Here is a 17,082-nt window from a genome sequence, read left to right on the forward strand (position 1 = left end):
AGGGAATGTAAAATGAATGGGAAAGGAAAATAGATGTAAAGCACCATAGATCTAAATGCCAAAATGGCATGTGCAAAGATTAGAAAAGAGAATTAATAGGAAGAATTAAGAAAAATAAGAGTGATAAAATCAGGAAGAAATTCTGAATAAGTTATTTTTAGTACTTAGTAGCCAGCAGGAAAACATTAGACAGACATCTTTTATATATTTTCTACTCATCTTAATTTCTAGGGATATATAATTTACATTATTTAGAGGGAAGATTTTCTTGGTTATAGTATGTTGAAATAGCATTATTAGAGTAAACCATTACTGTTCGTCTGTACTTGAGGAAAATGTTCCATATAGATAATAATTTACAATAAGCTTGGGGAAGGAGCTATGAGCTCATGACTAAGTTTTAAAATAATTTTTCCTTGATTATAGAAAATCTGCAGAATACAGAACAGTACAGAGAAGGGAGTAAGAAGCTCCATTACCCATTGCAATCACCTTGAAAAAATACTTTTTTTAAAAGAGCAATTTAAGGTTCACAGCAAAATTGAGTGAAGGTACAAAGATTTCCCATATACACCTTGTACTCACTGGCCAAGTCATTTATCAATCTGAATGTTATCTTAATATCCCTGAGCTGGTACTCAGCATCACTTCTTTTTTCTACTTTAAAGATAATTTCTAGCCAAATCAATGCGGTTACACATTTATACTGTGACAAGCTTGATTTGGGTTGTTAAGATTAGAGTTAAGTTTACTTTTGCTCTAAGACTAATTTAGTTCTACCTCTGATGTGTGACCTGTGGTTCTCTACTGAATGCTCTTGGTGTTCATGGAGGTCTCTGTACTACTGTGAGTAGCTGGTGGTTTCCCAGCCATGTGTGAGCCGTGTTCTTTGTCCAGCCTGGTGGAGTTTTACCTCACACACATGCAAAAGGGCTCCTCTGCAGATTTTTGGAGCTTTTCCCCTAGGTTGCTCCCTTCTGTCTGATACTCTGCCCACAAATTCCGGCTGGCTTAATCCCTCTCAAATTTGATCATATGTTATATCCAGTTTTCTAGTTTCCTAGAGAAAGAGAGCAAGTTTAGTCCCACTTACTCCTCTTTGGTATAAGCAGAAGTCTGGTGTCTGGTGTTAATTTTGATGTTAAAACGTTGAAATAGAGTGTGGGCAGACTTCCAAGGTTAGTCAGCAAGGATTAAGAAGCTTCCAGTGTTCTTAGTAAATGTGGGGAAAATCTACTCTCTGTAGGGATAACACAGACAGAAAGTTAAAGATTTAAACTATACACTTCAGGATTTCGTAGGCAAGTGGGAGCCTCGGTATAAAGTATAAAATCTTCCAGCTGGATTGAAGTGGAGTAAGTACTATTATCAAGTATAGTCATTACTGTATTTCCAGTGTGTATATAGCTTAGATAGAAGATTAGATGGAAAATTTCACTATGAATTTTCTATGAGTAATTGTGTTTCTACAAGTTGTTGATTATTTTTTTATGAATTCTTATTTTTATATTTTAGCCTTTTTTAGTTCCCCCAAATTGATATTAGCCATTTTAATCCTAAGCTTGCCTGTCTATATAAGGCAAGTGTTTCTGTTTCTAGGCACACTAAATCATGTAATTTCAAATTATGTTCCCAAACATTGTCATCATAAATGACATCAATAAGACATTAGCAGAGTTACATATTTTTTATGACCAGCTTTCCATGTAATTGTTAAATTTTTCATTCCCGTCCCTATCTTTTTTTTTTTTTAATTTTATTTATTTATTCAGGAGAGACAGAGAGAGAGAAAGACAGAGACACAGGCAGAGGGAGAAGCAGGCTCCATGCAGGGAGCCGGACGTGAGACTCGATCCTGGGTCTCTAGGATTACGCCCTGGGCCGAAGGCGACATTAACTGCTGAGCCACCTGGGCTGCCCCACTGTCCCTATCTTAACGGATCTGGTAATCCTTGCCCTAGAACATTTAGTATCTTTAGTATCTGAATATACATCAGATATCTATTTCTTTAAAACTGATACTGAGAATATAAAAAAAAACAGGCATTTTAGTTTGTTTAAAAAAAGGTTGGGTTTTAGTATTATTGTATGGTTGCATAGACAATTTTCGACACTTTAAGTCAGTTTTTTAGCTTCACTCTTAATGATGAAGAACTTTAAAAAGACGATGTTAGAAATGGATTTCTAATTTTTATACCTCCTTAGCATGAGGTTATAGACTTTGTTGAAAATTTGGTCAGGCTGATGTAGTGTCACTGCTACACTACTTACAGTCTCACGAGTAGCCTTTCAGTAGCCGTCAAATGCTCTTTGCTACTTGTTAGCTAGCTGTGATCCAGCTAACTACTAGCATTTTATCACCTAGGAGTCACATTTGGACATTGATAGGTGTCATTGGCCAACACTGGAATTCTACAGTGGCTCAGGAATAAGCGAGATCTCTTTTCTAGATCCAACATGACTAGAAAAGACTGTTAGGAGTACTTCATCTGCTTTAAGTTCTCTGTATCTAAGTCTTCTCTGGTTACAGATATTGGGATATTGGGACTAAATTTTGGATGCAGCATTTTGGATACATACAGCTCACCAGTGCTAAATGGCAACAGCTAGACCATTCTTTACAAAATACCCCTCTTGTGGCCCTCTACTGTCTTTTTATTATTTATTCCCTAACCTTGACTTATTTTCTTTTAAAAGTAAAGAGGAGAGAAGAAAGCTATTGTCTTTTAAAGATTAATTTTATTAAAAATAACACATAAAATAAAAATCTACCACCCATGATTAAATAGACTAACTTGTTTCTTTAAAACAATCAATTTTTTTTTACATACAGGTATTGAACCAGTGTGAAAGAATTGTTTTGCCAACATTCATGTTAACTATAGTATTTTATTGAGAGGGTGAATCAGGATACTAAGAGGATGCAAATGCTAAAATAGGTATCCAAGGGATATCTGACATTTCTCATTGGAATGCCTTGAATGGAAGAAACTGAAGGATTCTATAAGAGCATTATGCCTGGGGTAAGAGAGCCATTCATTCATTAAAAAATATGTATTGGAGGGGTGCCTGGCTGGCTCAGTTGGTAGAACATGAGACTCTTCATCTTGGGGCTGTAAGTTCAAGCCCTTGGGTGTGGAGATTACTTAAAAATTAAATTTTAAAAATATATATCTATTGGATACTTACTACTTTAGGTGCTGGAAATAGCACCTAAACAGGTAAAGTACATTATAGTAATTTAATTTCAAAACAAATTAGGAATAGCCTTTAAAAAAAAAAGATTTTATTTATTCATGAAAGACACAGAGAGAGAGAGGCAGAGACATAGGCAGAGGGAGACGCAGGCTCCATGCAGGGAGCCCAATGTGGGACTCGATCCTGGGACCATGGGATCACGCCCTGGGCTGAAGGCAGATGCTCAACTGCTGAGCCACCCAAGGCGTCCCAAGGAATAGCTTTTTTTAAAAGTTATTATCCAACCCTGTAATCCTTTCACCTTTGTACATATAATGAATTAACCAAAATAACTTTTTCTTTTTTTACCTTTTATTTTCAGGGCCTACCAAATGAATTTTAAAATTACAAATGGGAAAAAAAAATTACAAATGGGAATCTATTAATTTGAAAGCTTTATGTTTATTTGAATCTTTTTTTTTTCTTTTTCCGTGCCAGATGTTAGAAGATGGCAAAATGCTAACAATTAGTTTTAATCACTGAGTTCAGAATGGGTGGATGTTTTCTCATATCAAATGTCTGCTTTCTCTTGCTTTTTAATTTCAATACCACATCTTGAAATACTAGTTGGATAGTGTGCAAAAGACAGGTTCTTTAATAGGTAATACACTTAAGTTTGAAAAGTAGTTATAGGATATTATGGTCAGGCTGACAAGCATGGTCAGTTAGTGGTAGTTGGCTTTTTCACTGCACAGACACTGACCTAATAATAATTATACATAGTTCATAACTCCCATCTCCCTCGTAGGAATATTGTGAGGTGTAATAAAATGTTATTCACACATTACAAAAAAGTAGCACACATTATAGTGTATATTCCTGAAAAGTTTTATAAGTATTAAATTGCATGTTGTTATAACTAGTGCATGTACTGTAAAGGTAACTTGATAAATCTTGTTCATGATGTAAGAACATCCTTTCTGGGACGCCTGGGTGGCTCAGTGGTTGAGCATCTGCCTTTGGCTCAGGGCGTGATCCCAGGATCGAGTCCACGTCAGGTTCCCTGCATGGAGCCTGCTTTTCCTTCTGCCTGCGTCTCTGCCTTTCTCTCCCTCTGTGTGTCTCTCTCTCTTTTTTTAAAGATTTTATTTATTTATTCATAGATCACACCCTGGGCTGCAGGCGGCACTAAACCGCTGCGCCACCAGGGCTGCCCTCTCTCTGTGTTTCTCATGAATGAATAATAAAATCTTTAAAACAAACAAACAAACAAAAACAAAAAAGAAAAAACAAACATTCTCTCTATAATATCAATAGTCATATCTACTTTAATTGTTCTATAAATTCAGATTTTAAAAAATCAGACCTTTTTTGTTAACTGACTTTTTTGAAATGGTTTTTAAAAATAATGATGTATTTTACACACAGACATAGATAATTTACATATGTGTATATATATGCATGCATATATAGGTATGTAGGAAGAGAGGAATTAGCTCTGAACTATAAAAAGTATTCCCCTTTTATTTATGGGTAGCTTGACAAACTTGTTTGCAAATTAACAATCCTGTTTTAGAAACCTTTTATATATCTTCCCATAGTTACTTTTTACGCTAATATTTCCTTTGGAGGAAGAGACTTAATCTCAAATTAAATAGCTAGATTATAGAAAGATTTGAGTAAAGTAATGTCTTTACTCCTTTCTCAGACTGTAAAGTCCTTCATTTACAAAGGATGGTTGAGAATTTGCTTTAATTAGACTCTTAAGTGATAGTACCTGTTATAGATGCCTTATTAGTTATATACTTAGTTGTCCTAGATTGTTAAATGATAGCATGTAATAGAATTTGTTCATGTGAATGGTAAAAATCTGTTTCTTTGTTAGATTTTGTAATTTTCACAAGGTAAATTTGAAGTAATTTTATTTGGTTGTGTGGTAATGACATTTTCTCAGGTTTTGAAATTCAATAGTTAAGCAGAGAAGAATCACTTCAGTGCTTATTGAATAGATTTATAACTAAATTCTGAATTACATTTTCAAACATGAAATTAACTAATACAAAATATTTAACTGTAATTCCAGTCAGTTTATTTATTTATTCTTTGCTCGTTCTACATAATCTTTGGTTAAAAATTTCTGTGCATTAAGCTTTTCTACATTTAGTAATGCAATTATTTGGGTCAAAGTGTGTAAACTTTTTTTTTCAAATTCTTGATGTATCTTTAATGCCAAGTTGATTTTGAAATAGTAATACCAGTTTACTGTCATCAGCAGTATGAGTATTCATTCCCTCACATATTTTGTGTTTAAGTAAGAATTTAAATTCCATTGTTCAGATGCCTGGGTGGCTCAGCAGTTAAGCATCTGCCTTCTGCTTATGATCCTGGAGTCTCTGAATCAAGTCCCACATCAGGCTCCCTGCATGGAGCCTGCTTCTCCCTCTGCCTGTGTCTCTGCCTCTCTCTCTCTGTCTCTTGTGAATAAATAAACAAAATTTAAAAAAATAAAATAAAAAATAAATCAATAAATCCCATTGTTGTTTAATATACATATCTTTGATTCACAGTGATGTTTAACATTGCCTACATTTTAAAATTACTTGTGATTGGGGTGCCTGGGGGAGCTCAGTTGGTTGACTGCCTTTGGCTCAGGTCATAATATCTGGGCCTGGGATCCAGCCCCAAGTCTGGCTCCCTGCTCAGCGGGGTGTCTGCTTCTTCCTCTGCCTCTCCCCTGCACCATTTGCTTGCTCTCCCTCTCTCTCTCAAATGGGTAAATAAAATCTTTAAAAAAATAAATAATTAGTTGTGATGTTTGTTACTGTTCCTGCCCATTTGGTGGTTACCGTTTTTCTTTTTCTATTGTTTCTATATTTAAAGTTTAATTAAAAGTATCTACCTCCCCTCTCCCCACTCTCACCCCTCCCCGCCCCCGCCCCCAGGCTGCACACACAAGAACCCTGACCAAAATTAAGTCAAGAAACAAACTAGGAAGAAAATGCTTCAGAAAATATTATCAGAAGTTTAATACTTTATCTAGCCAAATATGTTAGATTATTGGGTGGTATGAGTGGCACAGAGTTTATAAACTTCCGCTGGAGACGTGAAGCTACCATTATGATTGTTAATTAGAGGAGAATGCTATAAGGAAAGTTGCCCTCAGGTCTTCTGAAGGAGGTATGGGGATGTTTGCTCCTGATCTAAGGAGGCCATAAGGTTTTAATGCTTTGTTTAGGTTTTCTTTCCCTGTCTGTTACCAGTAAATCTTCATTTCTTAGTTCTACTCTTATTAATGTTTCTACCATTAGCTATAACTCTTGTTTCCTTATACTCTGTTTTTGTGGTTAGTATGTCCACTCTTATTTATCAAAAGTAGTTAAATTTTTAAAAGATCCTGAAAAGGAAAAAAGAAGATGTTAATTTGAGATGTTATACACAGTTTAAATATTTATATATTCAGTATTTATTTTTAAATTTTTACTGTTCAGTAGAAATTGAATCCAAATAAAATGTTTTGTGTTTGGTTATTTCATGCCATGGGGCAAGGGACCATGCCATAATTTACCTTCGTGGGTGGATAATTGTCACTCCCCACTCCCCTGGAGTCATCTGCGTTCAAAAGGTATCTTTTACTACAGGGCTTTTTCCCCAGAACCTTCTGGAGATTCTGGTGGCCCTAATTGATGTCTCTATTGGGGGCAGCTGATGGGAAATACACAGTACCTGTATCTGAAGTTAGAGCAAATGTTCTTGCTATTGTTGTGGTTCTGAGTGGTTCATCAAGAGCAGGAAGAGGGTGGATAGAAAGAACTGTCAAATGAGGGAAAGAATGTGACATTAGAGTCCAAAACGTGATTGGTAATATGTTATTGGATGTGAGAGAATTAGCCAAAATTATAACAATCATTGTTAGTTACTGTTTACTGTGTACTCTAATTCTTTCAACAATATTACAAGGAAAATATTCTCACTATTTTACAAATGAGGAAATGAAGACTCAAATTCTGTTTCATTTAAGGTGAGCACAGGTACTATAAACAGATAGAAGGTGAATTTAACTTTGGATGTGATCAATTTAAAAGAGAAGTATCTTGTTAGGAACTTCAAACTAATTTTAGAGAAGCAGGTTTGGAGCTTTGTAGAGACAATAGGGCTAAAGAGATAGATTTGGAAAAATCTTATGTACTGAAATGGTAGTTAAAGTATTGGCGATTTGCTGGTGATATATTATGGAGTCACGATGGCAAGAGAGTTAATGTTCACCTATGCAGTGTTCCCTGCCCCTCTTTCTGTAGCATAGATCTTGGCTGCCTGGAACCCTTAATTTTATTCAATAGAGATTATAGGACTTGTACATATGAGGTGGCATTATGGATAGGTTTTCTTAGCCCTATCCCATTGTATCATCCTGTTGGTAATGATGTACTGCTACAGCCACAGATTCTAAGGATGGGAAGATGCACACCACTTGGAAGATGCTTCAAATTTTTCATTATATAGTTTGAAACTCCTCTCCTCCATTGATTCTTTGCCCCTTCCAATACATTTTTTATAATTATTGTCTTACACCCACAGAGGAAGAGTAGAGATTATTGCTTTTAATTTCATTTATAAAGAAAGATCCTTTTTGTTACCCAACTAATTGGAGGAAAACATAGTAGAAATAGATTAGCCCCTTTAATATTGCAAAGAAGAGATTATGAGGAAGTGATTTGCTTAACTTTAAGGAATGGTGTTCATTGCAAGAACACAGCAGCAGTTGTGCTCTGGCCATGACTCTTCCAGAACCAAGAACCCCAAGCATCTCTGTTTCATACCCTGCCTCTTGCTTCTACTTTTCCAAGCTTGGTGGAACATCTTTATTGTTCAGCCTTTGACTTAAGCCTGGGTTTCTTGTCTACTGGCTTGGGCCCAGGCCTAAGATTTGACAAACTGCAAGGGATTACTTGGAGCCAGGTTCCTTCTCAGGCAGTAGGGTGACACTGTCACTGGCGGCAATCTTGAGGCTTCACAGTGTCTCCAGGAAAAATTCACAAATAATTCTCTTTTTTGAGGTGAGATTTGCCAAGATGGTCAGTGAATCATGTGATAAAGTTGGGAGTAGTTAGTGGAGGGAAAGGTTGTGTGAGATATGTGTGGTTAAAGAATGTGTGATAAGAATCACCCATAGGTTTTGTTTGTTAGAAACTATAGGATTATTCCAACTTGCGTATCCATTATATACTTTGATGAGCCAAAATTCCACAGAAGATACTGCTATCAAAAGGAGCATGTCATGTCCCTCATGTGTATTAGCGTAGAGAAAAGTATTGAGAAGCATGATCTAAGAGGTGTCATTACACTGGAAGAGGTTAGCGGATGTTTCTAGTAACCTAACTTTTTATCTATGAGTAGTTTTAGCAGATGTCTGTCTACTGTCTTGTGGTACTTAGTAACTGCAGAGTAATTCTCTTTTTAAGTGTTTGACAATTTTGGAATGGGAAAAAAAACTAAATGGACAGAGCAGTTGAATCTGTATGGGCTTTCTCTTTTCATTACATGCAGGATGTTTTTTCATGAAAATGAAGAAAATATTCATTTTTACAAACGCTATCAATCTTTAACAATCAAAAATTCAGTTGGCAACAGAAATGGTGGAGCTCTACAGAATTGTGGTTATTATTACATTGTTTTGTTTACTGTAAACCTGGCTTAATATTGGTAAATATAGTGTAGCAGAAACTGAACTGTTGTGAGCTATCTGGGCATCAGTCCAAGATATCATTAAAAATACTGCCTCAGACTAATTTGGGTTTATGAATAATATTTTGTTAACAGCTCAACTGAAATTGAGCTACATGGTGTAGCTTAAAATTCTGAATCCACAAGATAATGAGAGTAGTACAAGTATAGTGCATACTTAATATTCTGTATTTGAATGATAAATTTATATGTAATTTTGTGTTAATCTTTAAACTACAAGTACCCAAATGCTTAATATGAGTTGATGTTTTTAAACTTTTCTTAATGCTGTGGTTTGCTGATAATTTGAATCATTGTAAGCTAATATATTATATTATTGGTTTAATAATCAAACCGAAAGAGTAAGGAGAAGTTGCCTGAACAAATATTAAAATGAGCTTTTAACACCCATTTTGGCATACAGATGTGCAAACAGCTCGAGTTTTTGTTAATATTCACCAAAAAGATGGAAGGACATAAAGTTGTCCAATTACTTAATTCACTTATTTTAATAATGAAAGATAATAACTTATACCTTAAAATAGATTATGGGGATTATTAATGTTGGCTTATAAATTATCAATTATATTAGGTATAACAAAGGGAATGAGGTTATAAGTGACATGATGCAAGAAAAAAATCTCTATTTAGATGTTTCTTTTCAAGAAAAGATATATTTGTCTTTTTTCTTTGTGTGCTCTTTTGCCTTAAGTTCTTTCTGAACAGATATGTATGGACTCCCATTGAAAAGATATAGGAAAAGCTGATTTTTTTTGTTACTGTTAATGTGTAGGATATTTTTGTAATGTAAAGGTCTGTGCATTATTTAAAGAATGAGTATTAAATACACCCCTTCTCAATAAATCTTTTATTCATTTTCTAGGTTAGCACTCTACGTATATGAATATCTGCTCCATGTAGGAGCTCAAAAATCGGCCCAAACATTTTTATCAGAGGTATGTTTTATATATTTTCCATATTTTATCTTGATATCTTACATAAGTGAAAATATTTTGTAACAATTATTTGAAAAACTATCATTACATATTATATAGTGAATGTTTGGTTATCAATATGTATAATATAGTCTTTGTAGATTTTTAGTGTCCCATTTTCATGCCAATAACCTTCCACTTAACTTTCTAGCTAGTTTTCCCCTTGTAGGAATAGAAACTAGTATTAACCTTGGCACAATTATCAAGAAGGCAAACTTGCTTAAAAAAAGACAAATGCCACCATAGCTCTAGTTTTAGCTGTAACTTATTTGGGCATTATTCATAATTTTGGAAGATATGGGTTTTTGTTTTTATTTTGTATGGATAATAGTGAATTGATGACTAAATTTCAGTTTGAAAACATTTTGATGATCTTATTTCAACTTCTTGTTTCTTTTCCTGTTTTTCTCCACATTTTTTAAAGTTTGAATTTGAGCTTTTTTACAATGGTACTTTCTCCTCTTGTCTTTTTCAATTTGTATAAAGGTGACAATGAAGAAGATTTTATTGAGTTCTGTTATATGCCAGGCATATAATATGCCAAGGTGCTTTGTATTATCTTTAATTCTTTGAGACATTTGTAAGACAGATGGTATAATTCCTGTTTTACTGATAAGAACAATAGGGCTCAGAGAATTTATATAACTGGCTCATGGTCATGCAGCTTAGTGATTTTTGGAACTGGAATTCAAGCCTAGATCTATGTTTATTCCCGTTTCTGGTTTTCCCCCTAAATCTGTGCTGTCCAGTATGGTAGGCGCTAGCTTTTTTTTTTTTTTTTAATATTTTATGTATGTATGTATGTATTTATTTATTTATTTATTTATTCATGAGAGATAGAGAGAGAGAGATAGAGGGGCAGAGACACAGGCAGAGGGAGAAGCAGGCTCCATGTAGGGAGCCGGATGTGGGACTGGATGCTGGGACTCCAGGATCACACCTGCGCCGAAGGCAGGCACTAAACCACCTAGCCACCCAGGGACCCCCAGCCACTAGCTTTATATGGCTATTTCATGCTTGAAAAATGACTAATCCAAGTTGAAAAGTGCCAAAAGTATGAAGTACATGCTGGATTTTGAAGATTTAGTGTGAACAGAAGAACATAAAATAACAATAATTTTAAAATTTTGATCACACATTTAGATGATAATATTTTGGATATATTGGATAAAATAAAATATATTACTAAAATTAATTTTACCAGTTTTTTTCTTTTTTAATGTGGTTCCTGGAAAATTTAAAGTTGCATATGCAGTTCTCATTGTGGCCTGTGTTTATAGTTTTGTGAGACAAGACTTGCTTGAAATAATATCTCTAGTCATCTAACTAATTTGACCCCCACCAGATCAGGGACATGACAGGCAACCCCTTGACCTTAAAGTGCCATGCTAGAGGTGTAACCTTCTTGAGATTCACTTGTTTCAAAAACAAATACAGAAGTAAACACACATAGTCCCTCCATCTTTTATCTAATTAATTAGTGTATGTGAGCGTATTTGCAAATAAGGAATTTGGGAGGTATGCTTGGAATCATATAAGAAGTCAATTGTTTTACAATAGAATGAATATATACAGTGTAATTACAATTAGGTTTTAAAGTTTATTCAAACATTAGTTGAGTGTATTTATATCATTAAATCATTAATTAAAAGACTTCGTATTTCACTTTGCTACCCCATACTCACTGTTGTTAGAGGAAGTGATTGAGATTGCAAAAGGAATGCTCTTAATATTTGTATTCTTAATCACTGCCAATTTACAGTATATTTAAAAGAAATTAAAACCAGCTATGGAGATTGAAAAAAATTTTTAATGCAATTGAAAACTTGATGAAGCTTGATGAAAGGATTTATTGATCTCTTTCCTTAAATCAAGGACCATTTTGAATGGACTCAACTTGCTGAATCCTTGGGGGTTCCCATGAATATATTTTCTTACCAACATCTTAAGATGTCAGATGCAGTGATTCTTAAACTTTAGGAAAAAGAAAAATGTTGCTAATGCATTTAAGGAAGCTCAGCTGTTTTGACTCAAATGGATCATGTGGATTAAGCATGACTAAATTGAGATAACTAGGTTCTGTACTGATAGACTCTGAGCTGAATGGAAAATGGATACACAACATTTCTAGATCTATTTGGTAAAGATGTAATTTCAGAAGAGATTCACACTTTTCTGACAAGTATTTGCCATGATTTTATTTTCCCCAACTTCATCTGGAATACAAAACTGAGGATTTCTCTGAATTATCAGTGTGGTTCAGTTTCAGAAAAGGAATCAATTAAGCTGAAAACAAACTATTGTCACCAAGAAGATACAGTATTTCTGGACTTTGGAGATGAGTGTATGTGATTCCCAGAACTATTCTTTACTTTCTAGCTTGCCAAACTCCCCAAGTGGCACTGTGAAAATACATTCTAATTACTTAAATAACCAACATACCATTTTCTATATTTAGGGAATGGCTAGATTGAGGTGCAAGTTTCCCAAAATGTAAAAGAATAAGTTAGATCTATTTGGACTTAACATGGATAGACTTGCAAAACATTTTCAAGTAAAAGAAGCAAGCTAGAAAGAAGTATTCCATTCATATGGAAACCTTTGAACATAAAGGAACATGATGCAATACTGTATATTTTTGTGGGTACATATTTATGAGTGTGAAGTGTAGTAAAAGGTCTGAGAGAATATACATGTGAGGCTAGTTTCTGAGTAGGGATTTTAAAGGAATTAAAGGGGAATTTTATCCTTATATACATTATATATTATTTATACAGTTACTTAATAAAAATAATAAAAAATACAAAATTATCTCAATTTCAAAATGGAAGCCTAGAAGTAGAATCATGACAGGCCATTGCTGAGTACACCCTAGAGTTCTAAATAATTTCAGTTGGTTAAATTTCAATACCCTATAATCTTCCTCACACTAAGTTTCCACAATAACTAGCTGCTTGTATTTGTCTCTACATTCCATTGGCTTCTGTCATTTGGGCTTTACTCTGCCTGAAATCCCTCTCTACCTGAGTAGCTTAGATTTGGCTTTCCCTAAGAAGGCTTTCTCAGGGTTCCCCCTCTCTAGGCTGGCAGTGTACTCTTATTGAAGACTTTTGCATACTGGGCCAGCAAGCTTGGACTTTATCTTCTTGCAAAAGAGAGCTTTTTATGGTTTTTAAGTAAAAGAGAAACATTGTTTGGTTTGTACTCTGGTGTCTATGTGAATGGCAGTACCACTTCCCCCTGCCCCACAACTATGGTTAGTAAAGAAACAGAATGTAATCATTTAGACCTTTGCACCCTATTTAGAATTGTTTTTTTCTCTTACTTTCCCTTGGATCATACAGAAAACTTAAGGCTGCTAGGATGCCTGGGTGGCTCAGTGGTTGAGCATCTGCCTTTGGCTCAGGGCATGATCCTGGGTCTGGGAATTAAGTCCTGCTTAGGGCTCCCTGTGGGGAGCCTGCTTCTCCCTCTCTCTGTATCCCTGCCTCTCTCTGTGTGTCTCTCATGAATAAATAAAATAAAATAAAATAAAATAAAAAGAAAATTTAAGGCTGCTTATTGTAGAATGACTTTTCTTAAGTGGTTTGTGAAATAAAGGATCATCTCATCTGACTTCTTGTGAGTCAATCCCAGATTTTTTACCTAATTCAGGACAGTTACATAAGGAACTTAAGGGAAAGCTAGGAAGACCTGTTTATTTGTGTTGGGTTGTGATAAAAAGGAAATGATTAAGGTGGCACTAACCACTCAAATGCTCAATGTTTTTACCTTGGTTTAGAGCCAAGTAGAATACTTCTTCCCATTTTGGCATTATGGATGACTATGATGTTAATGAGCCCTTTTGAATCAAGATTTGCTGTGTTGGGCCACCTTCATGTGGGTTTACTTTATGGGTAAAGTTGTGAAAAGGTCAAATTGGAACTCTAGATATCATCTGAAAAAGTAAAAGTAAGATATATATCTCAGCAGCCCAGTTTCTCATTGAGTTTGGCCTTTTTCTTTTTCTTTTTTTTTTTTAAAAGAGTCTCCATACCCAGCATGGTGCCCAGTGTGGAGCTTAAATTCATGACTCTCAGATTAAAACCTAAACTGAGATCAAGAGTTAAAATGCTTAACCCATTGAGCCACACAAGCACCCCAAGGGTTTGGCCTTTCTGATAATGCCCTTGGCCTGGGCTATGAGGAACTGAACTGCTCTTGATAGCTTTTGTTATCAGCCAGAAGAATAGATCTCAGAACTATTAGCTCAACTGTTTGTTTGTTTGTTTGTTTTTCCCCTTAGTTAAAAGAGAGCATTGAACTAATGATAGAAATCAAAACATCTCTGTTCAGGTTATGTTAATGAGCTCATTGTTGTATCTGATTCATGACAGATTCTAAACCAGTACCTGAATCCCAAATATAGTTTCTATGACTTTGAATTTTCTTACCCTCAATAGGACAAAATAGAACATTTTTTAAATTAAAATTCAATTTATTAATCAAATTATTATTTCAGAGGTAGAGTTTAGTTATTCATCAGTCTTATACCTCAATCTTTTTTTTTTTTTAAGATTTGTTAATTTATTCAGGAGAGACACACACACAGAGAGAGAGAGAGAGAGAAAGAGGCAGAGACACAGGCAGAGGGAGAAGCAGGCTCCATCCAGGGAGCCTCAAGTGGGACTTGATCCCGGATCTCCAGGATCAGGCCCTGGGCTGAAGGCGGCGTAAACCGCTGAGCCACCAGGGCTGCCCTCATCAGTCTTATATAATACCCAGTGCTAATTACATCACGTGCCCTCCTTAATGTCCATCACCCAGTTACCCCATGCTCCAAAATTGAATATTCTTTAGAAATAGTCTCCATGTAGAACTCTTCCTCAGCTTTATCTTTTATTATCTTTTATTTATCTACTATATTCTTTGGTATTCAGTAATTACAAACAGAATATTAAGAAATCTTTACAATTCTATATCAGTTTTGTTATTTTGAATTCATTAGAAACTCTCTTTTTTCTGATTATCTCAATTGCAAAGATAATTCCAACTCATTCCTGAAATTTTGCATGGTATTTGTCATGCCTTGGAATGAGACTCGGTGACCTTAACAAATATAATTAAGAATTAGATTAGGGGCAGCCTGGGTGGCTCAGCAGTTTAGCGCTGCCTTTGGCCCAGGGCCTGATCCTGGAGACCCAGGATCGAGTCCCACATCGGGCTCCCTGCATGGAGCCTGCTTCTGTTTCTGCCTCTCTCTCTCTCTCTCTCTCTCTCTTTGTCTCTCATGAATAAATAAATAAAAATCTTTAAAATAATACTGAGATTTTTTTTCCTTCTTAAGAATTTTACATTGTTTATATTAATAGCCCTTATTTGCCGTAAATTAGCCAGTAAGTTAGCCAGAAGTAGAAGCTTAAAAACATCTAACAGATTGCTTCTTCAAATTTTATTAGGAATGCTATCTTATTGAACCTCAGAGACTCCAAAGTTCTATTTATCTTTCACTGAAAAGAGAAAAATAACAATTTCTTAAACAGTTTCTTGAACTTTAGTTTGGAAGCAACGTTGTATGGTAGGTAAGACTTTGGGTTTGAATTATCTTCTACATCTTATTTAGTTACTGAATTTTCTTAATTATAAAAGGAAGATAATTGTAATGATACTTTAAAGTTGTGCTGAGGTTTAATGGGTTGGTACTTATAAAGTGCTTAGAAGGGCCTAGCATGTAATACATACTCAAAACATTAATTTTAAACTTCTTGACCAATTCTTTTTTACCTTTTGTAGTTTCTATACTGGAGTACAAATCTAAATATATGTTCTATGTGTACATATATACTCCAAATATCTGTCACTTGGATGGCCTGCAATCCTCCTATTTCCTGGGATTACTTTTCCTATCAAAACAGCTCCAGCTCTATTCCCTAATATTACAGCTTCCCACTTGTCCCCTCTAACATCTCCAGGGCGTACTAGGGAAAGAGGGGGCTGGAGGTTTTCTTGCTGTAATTTCTTACTCCCACCAAGTATTACAGCCTCACTGCTTCTCCTTATAGCTGCTACCTGTTCTTTGTCTGAAGTTTCATGTTTCTCCAATAGCCTCCAAGCTTCACTGAGTCATTGCTTTTGTGTATAAAAGATTCTTACTGAAGATTAGAGGGAAACTGAATGGTATTCAGCCTTGTACAGTACAGGCAACAACATCAACTTGAATATTAAACACAACTATTCTTAAGTTTTTTGGTCTCCTTGCTATGGGAATTTCTTACTAGCAGTTTACCTGAGGGCTCCCACCTGCCTTCTGTCTTGTTGCCTCCTTACAACTTCTCCGACTGTCTCCTTTTCTGAATCCCCCCAGACTCCTCAGATGTCTTCTTCCTGGGATATTATCAGCAGCCTTCTGAATTCTTGTTATTTTATTATGTGACAGATTAAGCATTCATTCTCAACTTTCCAACCATTCCTAGGGGCCTCTACCTTTCTAGGCCAAAAAATAAAAACAAAAATAGAAGGGCTCCGTCAGGGAGTTTTCCCAATAAAAGACATCATATGCACAAGTAGGACGTGTATCTCAGCAGCCCAGTGTCTCACCTGGACGTAGCCTTTAAGAGAACTTCTACCTTCTAGAAGAGAGCAGCGCCTACTCAATAATACTTCCTGTGATTAGGAGATGAATTCTAATCTGTGCATCTACTAAGTTCTCCACTAGTCTCATGTAGCTATTGAGCACTTGAAAAATGGCTAGAGTGAATGAGGAACATTCACTCTTAATTTTAAACTTAATTTTAAATGTACAAAACCACATGTGACTAGGGGATACCATGTTGGATAGCACAGTATTACATTATCTGCTTTAAAGTATGATCAGATTTTTCTTTCTGTTATATGTCTATTCAGTTAATTTTTAAAATTAAAATGTAATTCTCCTTCCTTTTTTAACATTTAATTTAGTATATAGATGCATCTATGTACATGGAAGATGTTAGAAAATTAGCAGGAATGGTAGGTTATATCTAAATTAGAAGGCTTAGGAATTTTGTCTAGGAACAAACGAATACATAGGTATACAGGTTCTTAACACAGGAACTATCTATCCGTTTTTGGTATTAACATTTTTTGAATATTGGTTCTCAAGAAGTATGAAAGGATTTAGGAAAACTCTGGAAAGTTTGGAGCCTATGAGCCTCCAACTTCCTGCTGTGCT

At 35.2% G+C, this 17,082-nt stretch overlaps 1 protein-coding gene across 5 annotated transcripts in view; it reads left to right on the forward strand.

Annotated features, from left to right (window-relative positions):
• The window catches only part of SSBP2 (single stranded DNA binding protein 2), a 284,275-nt gene that overhangs the window by 66,400 nt on the left and 200,793 nt on the right, over nt 1-17,082 (forward strand). For all 5 annotated transcript variants that reach the window (XM_038532429.1, XM_038532430.1, XM_038532432.1 and 2 more), the window contains exon 2: nt 9,782-9,854. In XM_038532429.1, the coding sequence (XP_038388357.1) occupies nt 9,782-9,854 (73 nt within the window). The remainder of the gene's footprint in view (nt 1-9,781; nt 9,855-17,082) is intronic.

The sequence above is a fragment of the Canis lupus genome, chromosome 3 (assembly GCF_011100685.1).
Source record: "Canis lupus familiaris isolate Mischka breed German Shepherd chromosome 3, alternate assembly UU_Cfam_GSD_1.0, whole genome shotgun sequence".
NCBI lineage: Eukaryota > Metazoa > Chordata > Mammalia > Carnivora > Canidae > Canis > Canis lupus.